This window comes from Hoplias malabaricus, chromosome 4 (genome assembly GCF_029633855.1).
Source record: "Hoplias malabaricus isolate fHopMal1 chromosome 4, fHopMal1.hap1, whole genome shotgun sequence".
In the NCBI taxonomy this organism is placed as follows: Eukaryota; Metazoa; Chordata; class Actinopteri; order Characiformes; family Erythrinidae; genus Hoplias; species Hoplias malabaricus.
The window spans coordinates 19,574,905-19,599,059 of record NC_089803.1 but is presented as its reverse complement, the minus strand read 5'-3'; the positions used below and the strand labels follow the sequence as shown (position 1 = coordinate 19,599,059).

The 24,155-nt window shown below is 41.7% G+C and overlaps 1 protein-coding gene across 4 annotated transcripts in view; it reads left to right on the top strand.

Annotated features, from left to right (window-relative positions):
- Window positions 1-24,155, top strand: part of ppp3cb (protein phosphatase 3, catalytic subunit, beta isozyme) — a 67,964-nt gene that overhangs the window by 24,793 nt on the left and 19,016 nt on the right. For all 4 annotated transcript variants that reach the window (XM_066669123.1, XM_066669122.1, XM_066669119.1 and 1 more), the window contains exons 2-4: window positions 16,156-16,356; window positions 20,463-20,587; window positions 22,071-22,182. In XM_066669123.1, the coding sequence (XP_066525220.1) occupies window positions 16,188-16,356; window positions 20,463-20,587; window positions 22,071-22,182 (406 nt within the window). In that variant the 5' untranslated portion in view covers window positions 16,156-16,187. The remainder of the gene's footprint in view (window positions 1-16,155; window positions 16,357-20,462; window positions 20,588-22,070; window positions 22,183-24,155) is intronic.

Sequence of the window (24,155 nt, the reverse complement as noted above, 5' to 3'; positions counted from 1 at the left end):
GAATAAAGGAGTTAGAGACAAAAAAAAAACAGGAAGAAAAGGGAACATGGTGAACAAGTGAGGGAGAGAGAAGAAAGACAACAATAATGCAAGTGAAATAAAATGAAGGAGTGAGAGGAAGAATGAAGGTGACAGAAGGAGAGTAAAAGGGAGTAGGAAATGAAGGAGAGAGGAAGAACGAAGGTGAATGAAGGAGAGAGTAAGATGGAGAGGCAAATGAAGGAGTGTGAGTAGAAATTAAACAGTAAGAGAAGGGGCGATGTTGAGAGAGAAGGACAGAAAGAGACTATGAAGGAGAGAAGGAAGGAGACGAGAGAGAGAGAGTGAGAGAGAGAGAGAGGCTGTAGCACAGCTGTGACCTGGATGAGTCCCTCCCCTCGTACCTCAGGGGTTCAGGAACAAGCGCGAGCCTGCAGTCAGCGGCCTACTTTCCCTAAGTATAATTCTAGGCCATTATCTGTGCTAGCACTGGTGGGGCTTCAGCGGCTCACCGGATCCAGCAGAACAATCCTTTTACTGAGGGTGTGTGTGTGCAGGCAGTGTGGGGTTGCCGGCCTTGCACTGGTTGTGATTGTGTTACAGACTCAGGTCAAGGTTAGAGAGAGAGACAGAGAGAGAGAGAGAGAGAGAGAGAGGGCAAGAAAAAGAGCGGGAGAAAGTAAGAGTTAAAAAAGTGAGAGAGACTGAGATGAGTAAGAGACATAGTGAAAGAGAGAGAAAAGAGAGCAAGAGGGGGACAGAAGGAGAAGAGAGAGTCTGTCACATTGAGAGAGAGAGAGAGAGAGAGAGAGAGAAAGTAAATGGCAGAACATTAGATGAAAGGGGAGAGTGAGAGAGTGTGTGTGTGTGTTGCAATCAGATTATAAGCTGTTAACAGTGAAAGGCTGATCTATTGTGCTGTTTGGTTTTTAGGAGATTACTGTGCTCAGGATAACAGTAAAAAACAACCTGAAATATTTTACCAAGCCATTCTGTGATAAACCTGTCTGCCGTGTTTAGAGGACACCCCAAAACTCTTGATAAAACACCCACTGGAGCACCGAATGGCATGTGAGTATCTTGAGTGGTGCTCTGTAAAAGTGTGTGATGTACGGAAGCCAGTGCACAGCACAGACAGATATGGTGTGCAGTCAGACACCAGAGCCATATGACACACGAGTACAGTATATTTACAGCACTCTGTAAACGTCAGTCACAATTTCAATTAATTTCTAGTCACAATGGCATCAATTATACCACAGTTAGTTGCGGCCCTGCAGCGTGAGTGACTGAGAGATGTTCCAGGAGTGGCAGTATTGCACAATAATGATAGCCTAATAGCCTCTTTCCACCAACATGGAACGGATTCAGTTCCCATTCACACACCTAATTCTTCCACGAACATTAATAGATTTCAGGACCCGAGGGGTTCATTTCCAGCTGGAACCAAAGACTAGTAGGTTCTTCAGAATAAACCATGACAATGTCCGGGGGTGTGTCAAGCTACAGCTCAAGAAAAAGCACAGGGATTAAAGAGTTATAATGCAGTGGACCCATTCTACACTTTTTAATTTGACAAAAATAAATTGCTAGGAAATATAAACAGGAAAATGCTCCGTGTGTTTTCAGGGGCTGCGCAGTCAAGGAGCTTTTTTGTTTGTTGGTTTTCTCCGCTGCTCTCGTTCACAAGCTCAGCAGGACAGCTCTGGAGCCACGCTCCAAAAATACAGATGCTGCCCTTAAACAGACAAAGTCTGCATTCTTTACATGTGTATCACTGATAGAAAACCTGCCACTGTGGTGGTACCCTCAAGGGCATACGTTCTGTACCTGTAGTTAGCGAATGTAATTCTGCTTTATTCTGTTACAATTGTAGATTTTTTATTGTCTTGATTTCATTCGCCACATTTCATCTCCAGGACTTCGATCATGTTCTTTTTATTTTGCACTGATCCATAATAAATGATTACAAATATTCACCTCTCCAGAGAATGCAATGCACCTTTAGGGAACACAACTGGACTCTTAACCCACTGTTGTACCTTTTTAAAGTTACATTTTCACTGTGTGTAATTTTAGTTACCAATAATGTACCTGCACTGAACATTTTTTTTTCTGAGAGTGTATAATCTGAACCCTGTGTAAACGGTGGATTAACACTACGAGGAATGTGTGAGAGAAATGGAAGTAGTTTACCTTGCGGAATGGTGATTAACAAATCGTATTTCTCTCCTCTCTGTCTTAAAGTCTAAAAATAAATGGTGATAATAGAAATGTGGTATAATTGCAGTAATACACTCAAGTGTCATGCTATAATATGTGATGTTAGTAGTGCTGTAATGAACTTAGAGACTCCGCTCAAGGCCTTGTGTCTACGACTGCAGCACACCAGTGCCAACATCTCATGTTATAGCACAAACCTCAAGTTTGTAGTTGCTTAAGTTAGGGTGACCAGACGTCCTCTTTTACCCGGACATGTCATCTTTTTTTAGACTTAAAAAAATGTCCAGGCGGAATTTCACAAACGTCCGGGATTTTGTTTTTCTAGAGCTTACATAGAACTTCGAGAAGCGTTTTGTTCACAAACTAGTCCCGCCCTCCCCTACTCCGATTGGTTCGCTTGAGTGAGAAGGGGGCGTGGTGAAGTAGCCTAGAATCTTCTGATTGGACGGTCTGACTGTAGAGCTACCGTTATTGGCCGATAACCTCTGTAAACATTTAATTGGTCAGTCTGCACGTCAGTAGTCCTTGTTTACATCAGGCAAAGCTCATGTACCCACCCTCATCTCGAGCAGCTATGACGAAACGTAAATATAAGTACTCGGGTGAATTTAAAAAGAAAACCCCATGTTTTGTGTAGCAAATAAAGACGTGTCTTTTTCTCACCAGCTCAGGTCTGGTCACCCTAGTTTAAGTATAAGATTTATTCTTCATCATATTTGAAAAGCACTGATGTGAGATATATGTAACACTGTTATTTTCAGTTTTTGGTGCATTGATTCTTTGCCAGTATTGCACCTTTTATCCCCAGAAAAATCAGCAGGGACCACCAAAGAGCAAGTATTAGAAGTTGTATACTTTTTCGTATTCACTTGATTCAAGTAATCCAATTATATATTTAGTCTCACCTCTTACAGATGTCTTTTTTAACTGGAAACTAAAAGGCCGAAAGGATGGTCTCAGATTTTATACGGTACATAACACTGGAACTTTAATTTCCTGTGTATGTACTATTTCAATTGACCCTATCATACCACAGGAGAGAGAACAACAGCACTGAAAATGACATGTTAGTTGCTAGGAAAGTATATTTAAAAAATCGCTTAAAAAGCACTTGTGAAGGCTTTTAAAGACAGTCCTTTCCCTTAGCTGCTCTAATCTCCATAGTAACTGGATGGGGTGTTATTTAGCTGTTTTTTAGTGGCAGACTGGTAGCAAGGGCCAGAATTTACAGACATTTAAAGAACATTTAAAGGATTCCTGAACATGGTTCAGCTCTTTTAAGGCCATGCTTTCACAGCATTCGCAGAAAAGTGGGTCATTTTTCTCTGGTTGTTGTAAAACGTAATTGGCCATGTGTCGTATCTCTTAACCCTCTGGGATCTGAGGGCGTTTTCTTCATTTTTGCAATTCTCCTTTAATGCACTTGACCACAAACTGCTGACGAATGAAGTCCAGCTTGACTCAGACCATGGGTCAGCTTCACAGAAAATGTTGATGAACACATGAATCCACCAATTAGAAATGCTGAGAGGGAAGATGACCTATATTTCATGTATCTTGTGAATGTATCTTGAATGTATCTCTCATAACTCCAGACATGAGTCATGTACGATCTCATTGGAGATGGAATCAAAGGCCAGACTGCATATTGAGAATGTTTTAAAATCATATTTCTGCTCTGTATTATGACATAGACATTAATAAAAACTCTCAGTCAATGAATTAGACCCCAGAGGGTCAAAGTATTGGTAGCCAAGCGTATCTGTACAAATATGCAGTTGATATATGCTGAACCTCCACATTTAAAGTACTCTGAGAACATCACAGAGCAAAACCATGAAGTTCACAAGTCGCAGGCATCACTTCAGCTTATCTCAAAGATGTTGGATTGGACTTAATCAGTCCATAGGCACAGTTACACTACTCCCAGTGTTTGTCTTGGGGTCTTTATATCCATCTATTCTAACTTAGCATTGCACATGTTTAATTTAATGTGTTTATATAATTGTTAGCTTCTGTCATATCCTTCTGTAAAACTATATATTTTATAAAAAATAAACTACCTTCTTTATGAAACCATAGTGAAAAAAGTATAGTCCTTATATTTTTATTTTAACTACTATTGCTTAGTTTTTTCACACTTAATTTGGCAATCATCCATGCCAACAACAAAATATAAATTGAATTTAACTAAGTGTATAAATTACATCTGCTACTGCTTTAGAATTTTATAAAATGCTATGCAGGGGGCTTTAATTTGAAATGACCAGCTCTCAGCGCTTCTAGCGATAAACATACACATTCACACACTGTCTCTCACTTAGACTCACTCTCTCTATCTCTTGCATATGAATGCTGTTTTTTTAATATGTCTGTCGCACACTGTAGCTATGAAAAGCAAGTAAATATTAAAAGGTGTTTTACCACAGTGGATATTCCATCAACTCCTGGCGCAATAATTTAGATGCTTGGGTTTTGACACGTTTAGAGAATAAGACTTTAAGACAGTGCCGAAATATTAGAGCTTAAACCGTTTTGACCGCTGTGATTCAGTTTTGTGTTTAATTTGTGTTTTTTTCTGTGGTGTGATTTGTGACATGTGCAGTAAACAGCCCTAATGTGAGGTGTATTTGTGTTTTAAAGCTCTGGCTGTCTGGCTGAAAAGTAGCCTTGACAGCTAAGTGGGCTGTCCTGCTTAATAAATGAAATGAAGTAAAATGAAATTAAACGAAATGAAATGGGCGGTGAGATAAAGCCAGGATAATGTTTATTCTCAGGATGTACTGTAAGGCAGCAGCACACCAGCTTAACTGTCTCTCTCTCTCTCTCTCTGTCTCTCTCCCTTCCATTGGTTAAAACACTCACACATGATGAAAAATACCACTACACTTGCACTGTATGTTTTGCAGTACTGATGTGCAGAACGTGTGGTTTAGTAATATGTTTGTTGATTTCTGAGTTCATGTGCCTCTACGTGGAACGCATTGTAATATGCTGTTTTTAAACATTTTTTATTTATTTACAAATGGTTTCAAGGTCTTTTCCTTTAAATGAGAACGAACCACAGGTGTGACAGCCGAGGAGTGAGGAGCAGACTCTCTGGTTTATAGCCATTTTTGCATAATTTATTATTTTTAAAATGTATTTATTTATAGTTACCCAGGGACTCTTTACAGTCAACGTCACAGAACATTCTATTAAACACTCAAGTCAACACACACACACAGTGGTGAGGAGCAGCAGCCAAACGCGCACATTGTCCTCTTAAGCAGGAACGACTGCATCGGGCACTAGGGGTCACCCATTAATAGTCACCATTAATACCTGGGCATAAACACATAAGCCTCTTTCACACATGAACTCGTAAGAATTTCTGGAGAAACTCTGGAGTATCGGGTCTGGAGATGTCCCAGAGTGCAGCTCACAGTGGGAGATTTTCTGAGTCAGGCGCTCTCTTGCACAGGGAAAGGAAACGTGCTTTAAGCGTGGTGCAGTGCCTGTGCAGCGCATGCAGGAGAATCACCGGAACATTTCCCGCTCTGTTCTCACATGCAATGACTCTGACGTTACCTGTAGTCTTTATTAGGGCGCTACCAGGATAAAGTCCGGGTAATGTCGGGGACAAACGTTGCACGTGGTCACATTCACACATACAGCTCCTCTGGATAAACTCTGGAATATTTCTGGATCCCCGTGCATGTGTGAAGAGGGCATGTGTTCTCTCTCTTCTTTTTCACTAAGAACTTCCTTCTCTGTGTTCATTGTTTTTATTTTGTTCTGCTAGTGTCACGATGGGGGGGGGGTGTAGGAGAGGTCAAGGAGCAAGGGAAGGAGGTAAATGCAGGAGACTTTATTAACAATAACCAAAAGGAATCTAGACAAAGGGGAAAAACACAAGGGCTAGAACGCTAAACACAAGGGCTAAACACAGAAGCTAAACGCTAAACACAGAGGCTAAATGCTAAACACAGAGACTAAATGCTAAACACAGAGACTAAACACTAAACTCAGAGGCTAATCGCTAAACACAAGGGTTAAACACAGGCTAAACGCTAAACACATATTTCTGATCATCCAGCATTACCTGTATCATTCAGACTATTCACCTGGTTTTATTCTCATTCCAGTCCATTTGATGTAGCTGTTAAACTACAAGCCCAAAGTGACCAAACCAACTGATGAGTTTTTCTGTTTCCTGGCTGTCAGCACTTAGCCGCTCCAAGCTGTCGACACAGTTCAAGCTCAAACAAATTACTAAAGTCCTCAACCCAATAAGTTAGAAGTCAGTATTCTGTTATTTAATTAAACTATATTTACGCCAACCCAACAGAAAATGTTTTCTTCTGTTTGTGAAGTAAACAGATTACTACAGTGTAAAAACTAACAACTAGAGATGCATGAATACCGATACTGGTATCGGGTATTTGCCCAATACCATGTTCATTTACTCTTACTTGTAATCGCAAACGAGGCTCCGATACCAAAACCCGAAACCTTGTGTCTAGTGCACATTACTGCACTAATGAGCAGACAACTCAAAACCTCGGCAATCTGCAATTATTTCACAATCAACGATGGCGACCCAAGCAAAGTGAACTGCAAACTGTGTTCTGTGAAAATATCAAGATGAGGCACTTCTACATTATACTACAACACAAGTAAACTGATAAAACATCTTAATATGAAACACGATACTCAGCGCAAGGAGTTCACTGCTAACAGAACACGCCATCAACCAACACCGCAGCAAACGCTAGCTCGACGAGATAAAATGTCTGCACACAACCCTAGGTCTGTGAAAATAACAGAAGCTATAAAACCATCTCGATATGTTTTGTGATAAATTTTTTTCTCGATAATGATGATAAACTTTGGGTAATAGTAACAGAACCAGCTGCACGCTTTCAGACGTTATTGTATACCAAAGATGCACAACACTGCAAATTGCATATTAAGAGCTTGTTGCATCTCATATTACTAATTTATAGATAGATAAATACTTAAATGATCCCAAAGGAAAATTCTAATTATTGGGAAAATGCTAAGTAAATTAGGGACAGTTCCAGAAATTAATAATAAAGTTTTTAATTAAACAAAAATGTTTTATTTAAAAACTACAGTATTACACAATGCTCCTGGTTGCTTTCTTCTATCGTATTGGAAAGTACAAAAAATACACGTACTTGTACTCGTTCCAAAAATGGCATCCCTATTAACAACGGTGCAAAATGATTGCAGTCGTCTAAATGAATGGTATTATAGTGATTATGTATTAATACACAGCTCTCACCTACATCTGTAACATGATGAAACATTTAATTCTCTGCTGAATTTAAAGCACTTTCAAACCCAGTTAAGGGAGTGGTCTTACTCTTTCTTATTCTGTATTGTGTTTATCAGTGGTGTAGCCTGGTGATTGTGGGACAGCATTGTGGACGTTGGGGAGGCAAAATATATTTGGACCCTGAAAAAGGTTAAGAACTCTTGCACAACAGCACAACAGCATATATATATATGTATATATGTATGTGTGTGTGCGTGTGTGTGTGTTTGCACATGCCCATGTGTTCGCAATCATGTTGATTTTCTTGAATTCAGTTAATTGTATGTGTGTGTGTGTGTGTGTTAGCTCTCATGTCAGATTTTTTTCTTCCTTGCAGAAAGAGCACTGATAAAGGCTAGAGTCTCAGCATCTGTCTCACCAGCCTCAGGCCTTAGTGCAGGAGCACACAGACACCCCCCCCCCCCCCCCACACACACACACAAGTGTGCTCTGAGGCCAGTCATCCTGACCTCACGCTCTCGCTGTCTGTCCTGTCCTGACCCATTCCATCACACGCATACACACACACACACACACTCTCTCTCTCTCACACACACTCACACACACAGAGTCATCTGAGGCCTGTGTGATGGAGATGGTGAAGGATGTGACAGGGAGGAGGGAGGGGATGGAGGAGCAAAGGAAAGTGGCAGGGCCCTGGCATGTGTATGGGAGATGTTGTGCTACACACACTGCTGCCTGCAAGGCCCTAAGTTAACGTAGCACCACATTCACACACTAGGATTATGTTACAGCGCTGTTTTGATATTCGTAACTGTTTCAAAATTTATAATTAGAAAATCTAAAACCTTAATTTCCAGTTTACGTTAAGAACGGGGTTCTCTTCTCCTCCTGAAAACCACGGCAATCCAGTACATTCAAAATGCCAACTACAACATCAGGGCGTTGTTCCCTGGGGTCTGGGGCTCACAGAGCTGGTTTGATTTCAGCCCTTTAGTTTTAGTTTTAACAGGTAAAAAGTGTAGAAATGAGCATCTGCCAAATGCTATAAATGTTAGCGCAAAAGTAGGTTGAACTCAGCTTTAATGTAAGCGTCATTATAATGTTTCTATAATTTTAGACTAAAATACCCTATTGTAACCAATGATGAATTTAACTTGGTGCCTCTAACTTTGAAAAAGTGTCAGGGATCCAGAAGCACAATGTCAAACTCTGTTGATGTCTTAAGAACCAAAACAATCAACCCCCAAACAGTTATGACGATCACTAGGTTTCTTGATTGCCAAAATAATCAAGAGTGACCACCGTAACGTTGGTGATTCCTTTCCGACTGTGACATATCCCAGTGTGAAACTGCGTCAGGGTTTTGTCAGCTGTGTATGGGTAAACCTTAGGTGTTGACACCTGTAATAAAGGATCAGTGCTGGCAAAACCTTCACCCACTGAACTAACAGGTCTATGCAAACCAGACCCACGCCTAAAATAAATAAACTGAGTAGCTGCAACACAGAAGGTCCTGGCAAATAGTGAAATTAATGGACATTAATTCTAGAACACGTTTAGTAACAGAGCTCATATCCGACAGGTCTTTTTTTGTATGAGCAGTGTTCTGATGCTTATTTACTTTTACGTAGTTAAAGTTCTCAAATGCCTGCTCATCTGCAGTGAAGGGTTTTACACTAGATTTTGGAACATTTCTGTGAGGCTTTGATGCGGGTGATGAATTCTGAATCACAGATGCCATTCCATCTCATCCCAGAAGATCCACGGTTTATAGCCCTCTAGCTGACACCAGGCACTGAGGACTCAGAGATAACTCAACACTAGGTAGTTATTTTAGCTCATTATTACAGCTTCACAATAATTGTGATGCTTCACTGACCTGTAATAGTGAGAATAGTCTGTTTTTCTACTCCAGGCACTGAAGGAACTGCACTGTGTAACCTTAGGAGGAGGGTAGGAACCCCCTCAGCCGCACCCCCACTCCTGGATTATAGGAGAGTGTAGGACGACCCTAGGAGCAAAAATAGCAAACTTTACATAGCGTAGTTGTAAGCCTATGTACAGCTGCTCCCTCTATGTCATTTATACAAACAGTGTGTCCATATTTGGTCGTATGTGTTCACTCCTGGTGCGTATTTACATAGCTGATTTCACCCACTATAGAGGGAGTGGTGTAGTGGGTGTATATTAATAAAACATGAATTTATTGAGCTTTTATAAAGCTAGGCTATTTTAAAATTAAGGTATTAAATTGTTGCAGCTCTAAAATGTGTGTCTGTCTGTGTGTGTGTGTGTGTGAATGTGGTTTTAAGGGCTGTGCGTCTAGTTCCTTTTTCTCTGAGCAGGCCCATCTGCTCTTGTATGTTAGAAACAGTTGGTTTATATTTAGCCCGCACTGTTGCGCTCCCGATCGCTGCGTTCTAATCAATGATTCACACGGCTCGCCAGACCATGCAGCCTTCGCCGTGTCTTCACCATATCTAATGTGTGCACAATTCACATATGGGTGTGTATTTGCACAGAGGGCTCCTTCTCTTTGTAATAAGAATGCCTGGCTATGTAAATGTGTTCGTGTGTGAGCCACTGAATAGATAATTTCATGTTGCCTTCGGCTTCACGCGAGATTTGTGTGTGTTTGTGTGGTGCCTCCTTTTTAAATATGCATTAAGTGATGCCAGGGTGTGAAATGAAGTGTATTAACGGGGAGTTGCCCCCCTCTCACTTTGCTGCAGTAACAGCGACAGCTCTTCTGGAGAAGCTTTACGCTAGATATTTGTTGTTTAGTTTGATGGAATGCAGCCAGTGAGGTCAGGTGCTGATGCTGAATGTGTGCATGATCAAATACCAGCAAGTTCTTATCTGCACAGTTCAATGTAGGGGTCTTTTAACCTTCTTGACTACACTTGGCTTTCGACATGACAATAATATGCCCATTTCCCTTGATGGGTGCACATTAAAGTAATTGGATTTTATATTATAATGTACATAATATAAGAGAGTGGTGTGTTCTCCCTGTGTCTGTGTGGGTTTCATCTGGGTGATTGTCTGTGAGGAGTGTGGTGTGTTCTCCCTGTGTGTGTGTGGGTTTCCTCCGGGTGACTGTCTGTGAGGAGTGTGGTGTGTTCTTCCTGTGTCCGCGTGGGTTTCCTCCGGTGACAGTCTGTGAGGACTGTGGTGTGTTCTCCCTGTGTCCGCGTGGGTTTCCTCCGGTGACAGTCTGTGAGGAGTGTGGTGTGTTCTCCCTGTGTCTGCGTGGGTTTCGTCCGGGTGATTGTCTGTGAGGGGTGTGGTGTGTTCTCCCTGTGTCTGCGTGGGTTTCCTCGGGGTGACTGTCTGTGAGGAGTGTGGTGTGTTCTCCCTGTGTCTGCGTGGGTTTCCTCCGGGTGACTGTCTGTGAAGAGTGTGGTGTGTTCTCCCTGTGTCTGTGTGGGTTTCCTCCGGGTGACTGTCTGTGAGGAGTGTGGTGTGTTCTCCCTGTGTCTGTGTGGGTTTCCTCTGGGTGACTGTCTGTGAGGAGTGTGGTGTGTTCTCCCTGTGTCTGTGTGGGTTTCCACCGAATGAATGAATGATAATATTGTGTAGAAAAACCCAGAATGGCCAGTAAACAGTATTAATGCTTTATTAGAATATGAACGAAGTTGTGTTGTTGAATTTATTTTGGTCATATCTTACTCTAGAAAAAATTTTTCATGCAAAACACACCAAAAATATTAACACTAATTTGTAAGATGAACCATATATATTTATTGTAAACCTATAAAGCATGTGGATGTATTTTCTATTGTTTGGTTCCTTGGTATCTTTGTGAATATGTACATGTGATAATATTACAGTAGAATGGCTATGTATGTGTGTGCGTGTGTGTGTGCACGTGCAGCTGTGGTGTAGCTGGCGGTGTGTGTGTGTGTGTGTGTCTCAGTGCCAGCGCCCGAGGAGACAGTGTTATGTAAGAGCCCTCTGCTGTATACTGCACTTCAATAATGCACCCATACTGCTAAATAAAGTCACACACACAAAAGCACCAAACCCCTTTTCCTGCTATAATTTTAACATCCATCCAGATCAAATTCCACTAATGTGTTCTTGAAGTTTCTCTGTATCTGCTTAACATCATGCTGCAGGTTTCCCGCCAAGATGGGATTCAATTAACACCGTCTCTGCTGGCTGTTTTTGCGCGTAACATCAGCATTTTAATGATCTGAATGTTCCTGTCCCATACCTGGAGAGAGCACCCTTTCACTGCATTGCACAATTATATTTATTTTTAAGAACAAAACAATAAAACATGACCTGATGTGCTGTCTCTTTTGCACCACCCACTGCTGTTTCCTTCCTGATAAGTCCAGTCCAGCAAATCAACAGGAAATTGCATTAAAATGTGCACGTATGTGCTCTGCTTAGTTTCCCTAAGATTATCAGTAAAACCCCCTCCAGACTTTTGCACTCAGAATGAGAGTGTGTGTTTATTCAGTGCTGTTGTAATACACGTGTGATGGAGGGATCTACTGAGGGTTGTATGTCTATGTAGACGTACACATTTATAGCACACAGCAGTATGTGATGGTAACAGACTCTCAGACATAAATGGAGCTCTTTAGTTCAGTGGTCTGCTTGTCCAAAGGAAATTGAGGGCAGACTGCATGTGCAGTCAGTAAGTGGCTCTGAGAGCTCAGTGCTGCCCCCTACTGGAAAATGCTATTTGGAGGATTTTTGTGAAGTTCTAATAGCGATGTGAACAGACAGCGGGATGTGCGTGGGTGTGTGTGTGGTGGCTGTGTGTGTGTGTGTTCACAGCTGTGAGAGGCTTTGTGTATCAACAGCATCTCAGAGCCCCCAGCTTTATCTTATTACCATGTAAGGCTTATGTGAGAAGTAGATGTATATGAATCCACACCGGTCTTCATATGTACTGTGTGTGTGTGTGTGTGTGTGTGTGTGTGTGTGTGTGTGTGTGTGTGTGTTATAATCAATGATGTGTCTCTCTGGCAGCATACCAGGCTTTGGCTGTTGTTGCCCCGGTAACACCTGCCACAGTTTCCTTTCCTTCTCACCTCCTCTTTTTTCTCTCTCTCTTTCTTCACTTTTTCTCTCACTTCTCCCTCTCTCTCTTTTTCTCTCTCTCACTCTTCCTGTATCCTTTTTTCTCCAGCTTCCCCCACTTTCTGATGTGTTACGAAATGCAGTGCACGGTGTTGCAGCACCAGCTCGTAAACCATGCAAATGTGCATTAACATATACACTACACTGTCCACAGGCCGAGGCTCCTCTTTCATCTCAATGAGGAACATATATTGAAAAGAACATTATACAGAAGCCCCAAACTCCAATATCAAAATCCATCAGTGTTTAATTTCTCCCTCTTTACCTTTGTGCACATAGCTAATTTTAATCTTGGCAAAAACAACCAGATACAGTCGTTCACACCAACAAAAGCTTTTCCCAAATAAGTCACTGATATTATGCTCTCTTTCACACAACACCTTACCAACACACACACCTTAGCTGTTGTAGTAACTACTATCTCGTGAGCATCAAAAATGGCCAAAGGACATTTATAAAGAGATAATATGTAAGATAATCCAATTTCAAGAGGAGAAGAGATTTTAGGGGTTTCGTCCGGGTGATTGTCTGTGAGGAGTGTGGTGTGTTGTCCCTGTGTCTGTGTGGGTTTCCTCCGGGTGACTGTCTGTGAGGAGTGTGGTGTGTTCTCCCTGTGTCTGTGTGGGTTTCCTCCGGGTGACTGTCTGTGAGGAGTGTGGTGTGTTCTCCCTGTGTCTGCGTGGGTTTCCTCCGGGTGACTGTCTGTGAGGAGTGTGGTGTGTTCTCCCTGTGTCTGCGTGGGTCTCCTCCGGGTGCTCCGGTTTCCTCCCACAGTCCAAAAACACACGTTGGTAGGTAGATTGACGACTCAAAAGTGTCCGTAGGTGTGAGTGTGTGAGTGAATGTGTGTGTGTGTCTGTGTTGCCCTGTGAAGGACTGGCGCCCCCTCCAGGGTGTATTCCCCGCCTTGCGCCCAATGATTCCAGGTAGGCTCTGGACCCACCGCGACCCTGAACTGGATAAGCGCTTACAGATAATGAATGAATGAATAATTGCATCTAATGCCTGTATTAGAGGTTTGTAGAAGCATGAACCTCTGGGAAGGAAGTAATGGAGATAATTTAGATTGTGAGAAGCAGAACACGTTCTTTAAGATTGTATTATTTTTACAGATTTATCTGAATTTTAGAAAAAAACAGAAGATGCAATTTAGACGAATTATAGCAGAAGAAGAAGAAAGCTTTTATCATCTCTGCAAAGCAGTACAAGAATAAGACTGCATTTAACTCACCTTTGTTAGTGAACACACACACAGACACAAACAAACCCTAGTGAGTAGGGCCGGGCAATTAATCGAAAATGAATTGAAATAGACATTCACTACGTCTAATCGACATAATCTTGTCTATAATGATTTTATTGGTTATTTTTATACAGTTATGTCCCCACTGTGTGTTCATGTACTGTCCCTTTAAAACCATGCTACCAAGCTGTAGTCATGTGACTCTGCCCCTATCTGCCACATGGAAGCAACCTAAATGTCAAAGCAAACCAAGCGACTCGAGCAGCTCGTAGCGAAGAAAAACATGGCGTCTGTGGTTTGGACGTGCTGTGTTTGACTTTAATTAAGACGACACTGGAGGTCAAAGGTAAAAGTAAACACAAAGTTTCAGTGCCCAAAGCACAATCACGCACCATAGAGAGGTGGGCAACCACTTCACCTGCATTTTACAAAGAGCATTTGAGGATTAGGGGCTTTGCTCGAGAGCATTTGTCCCGTGCGTGTTGAGGGAGGGGAAAGCACTATTCCTTTACTCTCCTAGCCCCAATTGTCCCTGCCAGTCCTGAACCAACAACCTTTCAATCCCAAGCTCACTTCTGTAAGGTGTTTGCACACTTTTCTCTTTAATTAAATGTAGGGGGTTAATAGGGGCGTTGTTACCCCTTTTCTTCAGTACGGGCATCTTCTCTTCCAGGAGGTTTTTTTATTTCAGATATTAGAACATTGCTGTGAGGTGTTCAAGTTCATTGTGTATTTGCTCAAGTTAACATTAGAGTCGTCTCTGACTTTTCCACAGCGCCTGTCTACTACAGCTTTGGTTTGTAGATGACTAGGGTGACCAGACATCCTGTTTTACCCGGACATGTCCTCTTTTTTAGACTTAAAAAAATGTCCGGGCGGAATTTCACAAACCTCCGGGATTTTGTTTTTCTAGAACTTACACAGAACTTCGAGAAGCGTTAATTTCACAAACTAGTCCCGCCCTCCCCTACTCCAATTGGTTCCCTTGAGTGAGAAGGGGGCGTGGTGAAGTAGCCTAAAATCTTCTGATTGGACGGTCTGACTGTAGAGCTACCGTTATTGGTCGATAACCTTCTCTGTAAACATTTAATTGGTCAGTCTGCACGTCAGTAGTCCTTGTTTACGTCAGGCAAAGCTCATGTACCCACCCTCATCTCGAGCAGCTGTGCCGACACGTAAATGTAAGTTCTCGGATGAATTAAAATAGAAATCCCCATGTTTTGTGTAGGAAATAACGGTGTTAAGGACCTTAAAGCACACATAGGTTCAGCTAAACATACAACAGCAGTGAGGGGCGAGACCTCATCATTTTTTCACCATCTCAGATCTGGTCACTCTATAGATGGCACATCATCTTCTGTTTGTTTAGGCAGCATTGTCTATTAAACTCTTGCATTGTCTCAAATGACCTGAGTTAATGTGGCGGTACAAATACTGGAGAGTTTGAAGCCTCTTTCAGCCAGGGCTCTCCTGGGTGTTTATTGTTATCAGTTCCCAACTTACTACTAACAGCACTATTACCTTTTCACACGTTAAAGCTTTGCATCTCTCTCTCTCTCTCTCTCTCTCTCTCTCTCTCTCTCTCTCCTTGACCATGAAGTCGTCTCAAATGCATAATTAAATATAATTGGGGCTGGATGTTGAGATTCCATTGCCGCTTATACTACAGAGAGATCCTAATACGCCTTGAGTTCCTTTTTCAATTTACTCAATTAAGACTGTGAAATATTTACAAGGATTCACAGCGTTTAGCAGCAGTTCTTCCACTGTGAAATACTGTGAATACTGTATTCAGATATTTATAGAGTAAGTGAACCAAGATATATTTTTCTATAATTATGCAGTAAAAGAGCAGCTAATTGCCTATAAATGCTAAGTAACAGAAAATGTCCACATCACGTTGGTGCTAATAAACTGCATGATGTCAGACCCTGTCAAGTGTTAAGTCATGTTTATGAAGGAGAGGTACATGCAGGATATTGTAAAGATTTTCCGTAGCTATCGGCATGTGACAGAGACACACACTGTGACTGATTTCAAGCACTGAGTAGAGCACTTTGTGGAGCGTTTAGTTAAAAATGAGTGTGTGAGCCAGTTCTATGAGATTACTCAAAGGATGTGTTAGTTTATTAGTCATTTGGACAGAAAAAAATCGCTCTAAAGAGTGCCATTTTACACCTGTGATGATTTTGTTTACTTTAAAGTCCCTTTAATATGATGCGGTAAATTACTGTGGAAATAATGCAAGTGGTAGACAGATGTTTATAAATCAGCATATATCAGTTGTATATTATTTTACAGTATCTCTCTCTCTCTCTTTCAGCGGTCCCCTTCCCGCTGAGCCACAGGTTGAGTATGAGGGAGGTGTTCGACTGCGAGGGGAAGCCACGTGTGGATCTACTGAAGGCTCACCTCACCAAAGAGGGCCGAGTGGAGGAGCCCGTGGCCCTGCGCATTATCAATGAGGGGGCAGCCATCCTCCGGCAAGAGAAGACCATGCTGGACATCGAGGCCCCTGTTACAGGTGGGAGACAAATAGCTGTAACACTCACTTCATTTGGTCTTCATTATATCACCACTGCCAGGCTGTCTTTGGAACAGTGCCGTTTCAAAGTAGAAATGCTCAACCAATATGTTGACTACCTGTTTAGGAAATGACACATCTTTGAGAGTATAAACAACACCACACCTGCGTGTTAACAATGCAGAAAATGCAACTTTGAATGGAAGGAAAATCACACTCCCTCCCAAATAATTCTGGACCATTTCCTTTAATCTAATCATGACATTAATTAAAAGACAACAAATGCTGAAAAGCTGAAAAAAGGTTAGGATTTACAGGGGTTAGACAATGAAACTGAAACACCTGTCATTGTAGTGTGGGAGGTTTCATGGCTAAATTGGAGCAGCCTGGTGGACAATCTTCATTAACTGCACATTGCACCAGTAAGACCATGTGCATCCAATGGTTCAAACATTGTGTCCTGAAGGTGGTGCCGTGTATCAGGACGACAATGCACCAATACACACAGCAAGACTGGTGAAAGACTGGTTTGATGAACATGAAAGTGAAGTTGAACATCTCCCATGGCCTGCACAGTCACCAGATCTAAATATTATTGAGCCACTTTGGGGTGTGTTGGAGGAGCGAGTCAGGAGACGTTTTCCTCCACCAGCATCATGTAGAGACCTGGCCACTATCCTGCAAGAAGAATGGCTTCAAATCCCTCTGACCACTGTGCAGGACTTGTGTATGTCATTCCCAAGACGAACTGACACTGTACTGGCTGCAAAAGGAGGCCCTACACCGTACTAATAAATTATGACATGTAAACATGTACAAGTGGATTTGGAACACCTCATCTGAGGCAGGTGTGTGATGATTTTGGAAACAATGTGTACAATCCTAATTGGATGGATATAAAGTTTTCTTGCTATTTCACTACATCAGCCATTGATCAATGCAAAGCCCACTCCCAGACATCAAACATGTCCTGACTGATCCACTGTGTTTAAGGTAAGGAAAGAAATATAATATAAAGATAATTTTTGCTGACGTTTCGCTTCAGATGACCAGATTTAAGTGTCCATTTTAAAGCCGCTGCCCGTGGATAAAACTGGAACTGATGAGATTCTGTGTTATTAAACACCAGAGAAAAACACTGATATGTTTCAAATATATGACAAAAAAAAAAGATTCATCCAGTTGTCAATAACAAGCAAGAGAGGGATAGAGAAATGGAGGTGCCGATTAACAGGAAGGAAAGCGGGTGGAAGATGACAGATGCGGGACAGGATTGAATGAAATAAGGCATGAAAAATGGAAGACGAACCAAAGAGGAAAGAATGGGAAACAGGAGAAAGGAGGAGAGCGCAGGACGATGGAGAGGCACAAAGAGTAAACACACAGTGGTTTTCACTGATGCTTATTTATTTATGATGGTGGCAGGTGAAACATTTTTTCATTTTTTTCTACCATTTATTCTTGTCATGCCTCGAAGATGGAAACATAAGGAGCAAGAGAGAGAGAAAGCGGAAATATTTATTGAACATGTCAGACAACAGAATGACGCAGGGAGGTAATACATGCAGCAAGTTTACAGTTCTGAATTTGGGAATGCAGGAGGAGGCGAAGGAGAAGAGCTCCTTTAGCTTCAGTAGACTCCCTCTGTTCGCACTCATCAGTGAAAGTGAAGGATGGGAATGTACCGTTTATAGGGCTTTTAAAAGATGATGGTGATGATGAACATCCTGAGACTTTTGTTTGCGATCCATTCTAACATAACCCTTGTGAAGTAACGTTTTGGCGGAAACTTACGGAATTACGGGAATTAATTGGGATTTTGTTCCTCTTTCCTGCGGCAATAACTTTGACTCATGGATAAAGGCTTTAGATAAGACGTTGTGTTTCTGTGAGGATTCGTAGCCCCTGGAAACATTAGTGATGTCTGGTACTGATATTGGTACAGACATGTATCAATGTGGAGCTTTTTCAACTTAAACTAATGCACAGTTTTTCCAGAGCGTCCCGTTCCAGTTGTAGTGTTTTAGCTCACACAAGCGTAATCTGTAAAACAGGTGCTCAGGCGTCATTAAATAGACTTGAAATTACATTTTCTTATATGCCATTTTGTGTTGTTTTTATTCTGTTTATGAGTGTGTGGTCTACATGTTGAACTGTGTTGCATTATTTGGTATAAATAAATATAAATAAAAACATTTGTGGTTTTGATGTGACAGTGACAATATGATCCAGCAGTACTTTGTGTTACCTGTTTTCTGGTGAAAGGACTGAGTGAGGAAGAATAAGATTTCTGATTGTTTTGATGTGACAGCACTGAGTGGTTGGAGCTTGGGACTGTGAAGGTTTGTTTCCCAGAGGAGCTTTTTTTGGCATGAGTTTAAAGATCAATCAGATGTGTTATGGCAGTAGACTTTGTTAACATCACATTACACACACACATACACAACTTATTTTTACCCTCACTGTCCATTCTCTCAGGTCCACTGACCATACAGGAGCGCTTGTAGTTTTACAATTACAGACTGTAGTCCGTCTGTTGCTCTGCACTTTGTTAGTCGCCTTTCACCCTGTTCTTCAATAGTGAGGACCACCACAGCGCAGGTATGATTTGGGTTGTGGATCATTCTCAGTGCTGCAGTGACACTGATGTGGTGTTGGTACGAGTGGATCAGTGTGACTGCTGCATCTTGTGTCCACTGATGAAGGACTAGAGGACGAGCAACACAAATTGTGCAGCAAGAGATGAGCTACTGGTGGACCAACTAGGCAGCAATGTCTAACAGAGTGGATAGTAAGTGGACACCAGTGGCGATTGCTCTAAGACTGCAAGTGAAGCTCAGCTTCCCCTAAAATGTATTTTGTGATCAAATATATACTGTTGTGTGTACGTCATTGAATAAATATGCACTACAACGCGCTCAACTTTTGTTCAGAATCAGCTTCTTATCACTGGTAAAGATGCGGCTTTCCTCTCAATCATTCCCGTAGCTTCACAGTGCTTTAAACAGTGAGAACGCTGAGCGTCCACATAGTTCAATAGCGAAGCAGCGAAGTGAAGCGAAACGAGACGAGTCATTGGATAAATGCTGGGCTTTGTCCCGCCCATCGGACGCTCAGCGTCTCTGGGGGTCTATGGGGCAGTGGGCTGGCCTCGGCTGGCCCAGACACTCAGGTTCTGCATGATGATTGGATGATCTGTCTGAGGCTGAATCCCTTTTTGATTGACAGCGAAACGAGCGAATCAGCGATCCTTTGCTCTGCTGGCCATTGAGAGGACACTAGTCAAGTCCCTGGAAAAGACGCCTTGTTGGTACGACAGGGTCACAGATCATTTTCTTAAAAAGGAACGGAGGGTAGAATTTACGTATAAATAAACCGACACATTTTATGATGTAGGCCGAAATTGAGCTTCCCCTCCTTGAAAGACCAGCATCCGCCACTGGTGGACACAGGGATCAAATACTCTAGCAGTACAGCTGTGTCTGATCCACTTGTACCAGCACACCACACACTAACACACCTCCACTAAATCAGTTTCATTGCAGCATCCAAACAATACCTGCTCTGTGGTGGTTCTGTGGGTGTCCTCACTATTGAAGAACAGGGTGAAAGGGGCAAAATAAAAAGTGTGCAGAACAACGGCTGGACTCTAGCTTTTTATGTTCAGTGGAGCTGAGGGAATGGCCATAAAGTGTAGAAACAAGGAGGTGGTCATAAATTTATAGTTGCCTGATTGGTGTATGCACATATCATTATTGACATCTGTCAATCAATGTTTTTATTTGGACAGTGACAAAATAATTACAGTAAGCTTAAATAGCATAGTGCCTCCAAGAAAATGAATGGACACCAGGTCTATTATAAAGACTCTCTAGAGGAGTGGAAGCTATAAAGGTGAAGGGTGACCAACTACATATTAATGAGCAATGCACAGGAAGGTGATACTTAAATGACCACATACGTTAGCAGTGTTGTGCACTTCAATGTATACTATCAGTGGTGTTTGAACATAAACAGTCATTTCAGTGTTACTGTCTCCTAGAATTGTCCTGCCTTTTTAACGCTGTAATTTTCCCATTGTCCTGATGTTGTTGTGTTCGCTCCAGTGTGTGGAGATATCCACGGACAGTTCTTCGACTTGATGAAGCTGTTTGAAGTTGGAGGGTCGCCAGCGACGACGCGGTACCTCTTTCTAGGCGACTATGTGGACCGAGGCTACTTCAGTATCGAGGTAAGAGCGCGGGGGGGGTTTCTCTCCTTGTTTAACTCGCTAAACATGAAGCACATTGTTATGTATTAAACAGCCAAAACATTATGGCCACTCACAGATAAGGTCATTAATATTGATTATCTGGTAGCAACAGCTCAAGTCACATTCGAGGAGATATCAGTGTTCCAAATGCTCTGTATAGGTGAAAGATCTGGACTGCAGGCTGCCATTTCAGTCCCCGGATCCTTCTCCTACGTAGCCATGATGTTGTGATTGCTGCAGAATGTGGTCTGGCATTATCTTGTTGAAAAATGCAGGGTCTTCCCTGAAAGAGATGACGTCTAGATGGGAGCATATGTTGTTCTAGAACCTGAACATAGTCCTCTGCATTAATGGTGCCTTTCCAGACATGCAAGCTGCCCATGCCACAAGCACTCATGCAACCCCATACCATCAGTGATGCAGGCTTCTGAACGGAGCGTTGATAACAACTTGGGTTATCCTTGTCCTCTCTGGTCCGGATGACATGGCGTCCCAGTGTTCCATAAAGAACTTCAAATCGTGACTCATCTGACCAGAGAACAGTCTTCCATTTTGCCACACTCCATTTTAAAAGACCCCTGGCCCAGTGCAAACGTCTGAGCTTGTGGAGCTTGCTTAGAAATGGCTTCCTCTTTGCACTGTAGAGTTCAGCTGGTAACGGCGGATGGCACGGTGGATTGTGTTCACTGACAAGGCTTTCTGGAAGTATTCCTGAGCCCATTCTGTTATTTCCTTGACAGTGGCATTCCTGTTTGAGGTGCAGTGATGTTTAAGGGTCCGGAGATCACGAGCATCCAGTAGAGTTTTACAGCCTTGACCCTTACGCACAGCAATTGTTCCAGATTCTCTGAATCTTTTGATGATGTAATGCACGGTTGATGATGATAACTTAAAAGTCTTTGCTATTTTACGCTGGGTAACACCATTCTGGTATTGCTGAAATATTGATATGGTGGAATTGGTGATCCTCTTACCATCTTGGCTTCAGAGAGACACTGACACTCTGAGAAGCTCTTTTTATACCCAATCATGTTGTCAATTGACCTAATTAGTGTTAATTGGTCTTCCAGCGGTTCGTTATATGCTCAATTTCCTTTTTCCAGCCACTTATTGCTACTTGTCCCAACTTTTTTGGGATTTGTTGACACTGTGAAATTCTGAATCAACATATTTTTCCTTTAAAATGTTACATTTACTCAGATTAAACTTTTGATCTATGTCCTATTACGAATAAAATATTGATATTTGCCGTCTCCACATCATTGCATTCAGCTTTTATTCACAAATTGTTTAGTGTCCCAACTTTATTTGGAATCCGGGTTGTATTTTCTCTGTACTTAGGGAACAAATACGTGTGGCAGCCTGTTTGAGAATTAGCAAAAGGCATTTTATTTTGAATCTACCAATAATTTGTTTGATCTCTCTCTCTCTCTCTCTCTCTCTCTCTCTCTCACTCTCTCAGTGTGTTTTGTATCTCTGGTCACTGAAAATCCTCTACCCAAAGACGTTATTTCTACTGCGGGGAAATCATGAATGTAGACATTTGACCGAATATTTCACTTTCAAACAAGAATGTGAGTATGACTTCACACAAAGCTTATGTGTATATTTTGTCTTTAAGCTCCTGCACTTGCACAAATGTGTTTTTGTTGTTTTTGTTTTTATCTTTTTCTATTTCATTTGATTCCTCTCTTATTCTTACCCATAATGCATTGGTTTCAACAATAGCACCTCTTCTGCACTCCACTCGTTTTTGTTTTCCCTCTGTATCCATCCTTTCTACTCTGTCCAGAAATGCAAGCGTTAATGCAGTTTTCCATTTTTACTATCACTCACCCCATCCAAGCTCTACCAACACCCTCATTCTTTCTAGCAGCTGTGCTAGGGTGAATGTGAACTAGCAAAATCCCATACACCCTAATGAGAAACTGTAGCTCACAGTTGCTACTTTTAAAGTTTAACAACACATTATCAGTTATGTTGAAATATGTTATGTTTATTTTGCCCGTAAGTGAATATTATTCTAATCAGGTGTGGATTTTTAGTGGAAGTTTATCATGCTAATGTAATCATAGTGGCAAATTTCTAACCTGCTTAGTTTTGATTAGCGCAAATAGAGTTGGCAGTTTAATCACGAAACTCTTTCTTTTTTCTGGCAACTCTGAAACAGTGCTGGAGTTAAATGAATAATTGATATACTTTAAAGAAAATACCCTAATCAGTTTCTCATTACGCTGTGCAGGGTTTTAGCCATTGCTCTGTAAACCTTGCCCAACCAAGCAGCAGTAGCCATACACACTTAATATGCAGGTGAGGCATGAATAAACCACTGTCAACGTCCAGTATGTTTGCCTTTTACAAGATAACTGCACTTTATTATTACTGTAAAATGCAGGGATTTCCAGAAAAATAAAAGAATAAATTCCATTTTCATCAAGATTTTTTATAGCTTTTAATCTTCCTCTAGAACTCTGTGTTCTCTCAGTAGTGCTTTCTAGATCTGTCTCTCACAAAATAGAGAGAGAGAGAGAGAGAGAGAGAGAGAATGATTAGCAGCAAATTAATTTGCTCTTTAATGATTGGCCCAGGGAGTCAACGAGTGTGATTTCCCTGATGGGGACAGTAAGGAGTGGGTGCCCCCCTTTTCCATCTGCTAAGTGTCAGAACACAGTCACACACACACACACACACACAATTTTTAGGACAGACTTGTATAGCGTGCTGCCTCTGTTTCACAGAGCTCCACCCTGTGAGAGGAGTGGTTTGAGACACGGGTTCTCAATATCTATTATCATATTTTGCTACTATGAAACACATTAACATTTACATAATACCCAGTGTGACATAATATAAAGAGCCAGAATGATGTTACAGATGTAGAATAATGCACTGATAAAAGTCTTGCCCATGGTCTCTCACTGGCATAATGTGGAAGCCTTGCCTCACATGCTTCACCTACTCAAATTTAATATTAGCCATCTCCTCTGGTCAGCAGTTAGCCCTGCTGCTACGACGTTCCCCACACACTACTGCAGAAGTACTTCACACACCTTGGGATTGCATCCAAGTGTAACAAAGAAACACTGTCACTTTCCCACCAACTCAGTCCATCTTGCTCATTAATCGTGGTTTCTCACATTTAATCATGCTTTAAATTGCTTACGCTAACGCTAAAAATAAAGCTATGTGCTGCAGTGTTGTGTGAGAGAGTCCATGCTTAAATTTTACTTAGGCCTTTAAATAAAAGCAAATTTACCATTAAAATTTCATATTAGAAAACAAGCTAAGGCACAAACACCAAGTGTGTGTGTGTGTGTGTGTGTGTGTGTGTTTGTTTGGTAAGCATGTAGAGCTGTGTCGCTGAGTGATGCAGTGGTGTGACTGAACAGATGGGGTAGATCTGGGATGGCAAAGTTGACACAGTACAGATTGTCTCTCTCATACACACACATAAATTCTCTGTCTCTCTCTCTCTCTTTCGCTTGCTCGCTCAGTGTTCTGTGAATGTGTAAATGCATGCAGGATCTCTGTGTACTAATCAGATTCA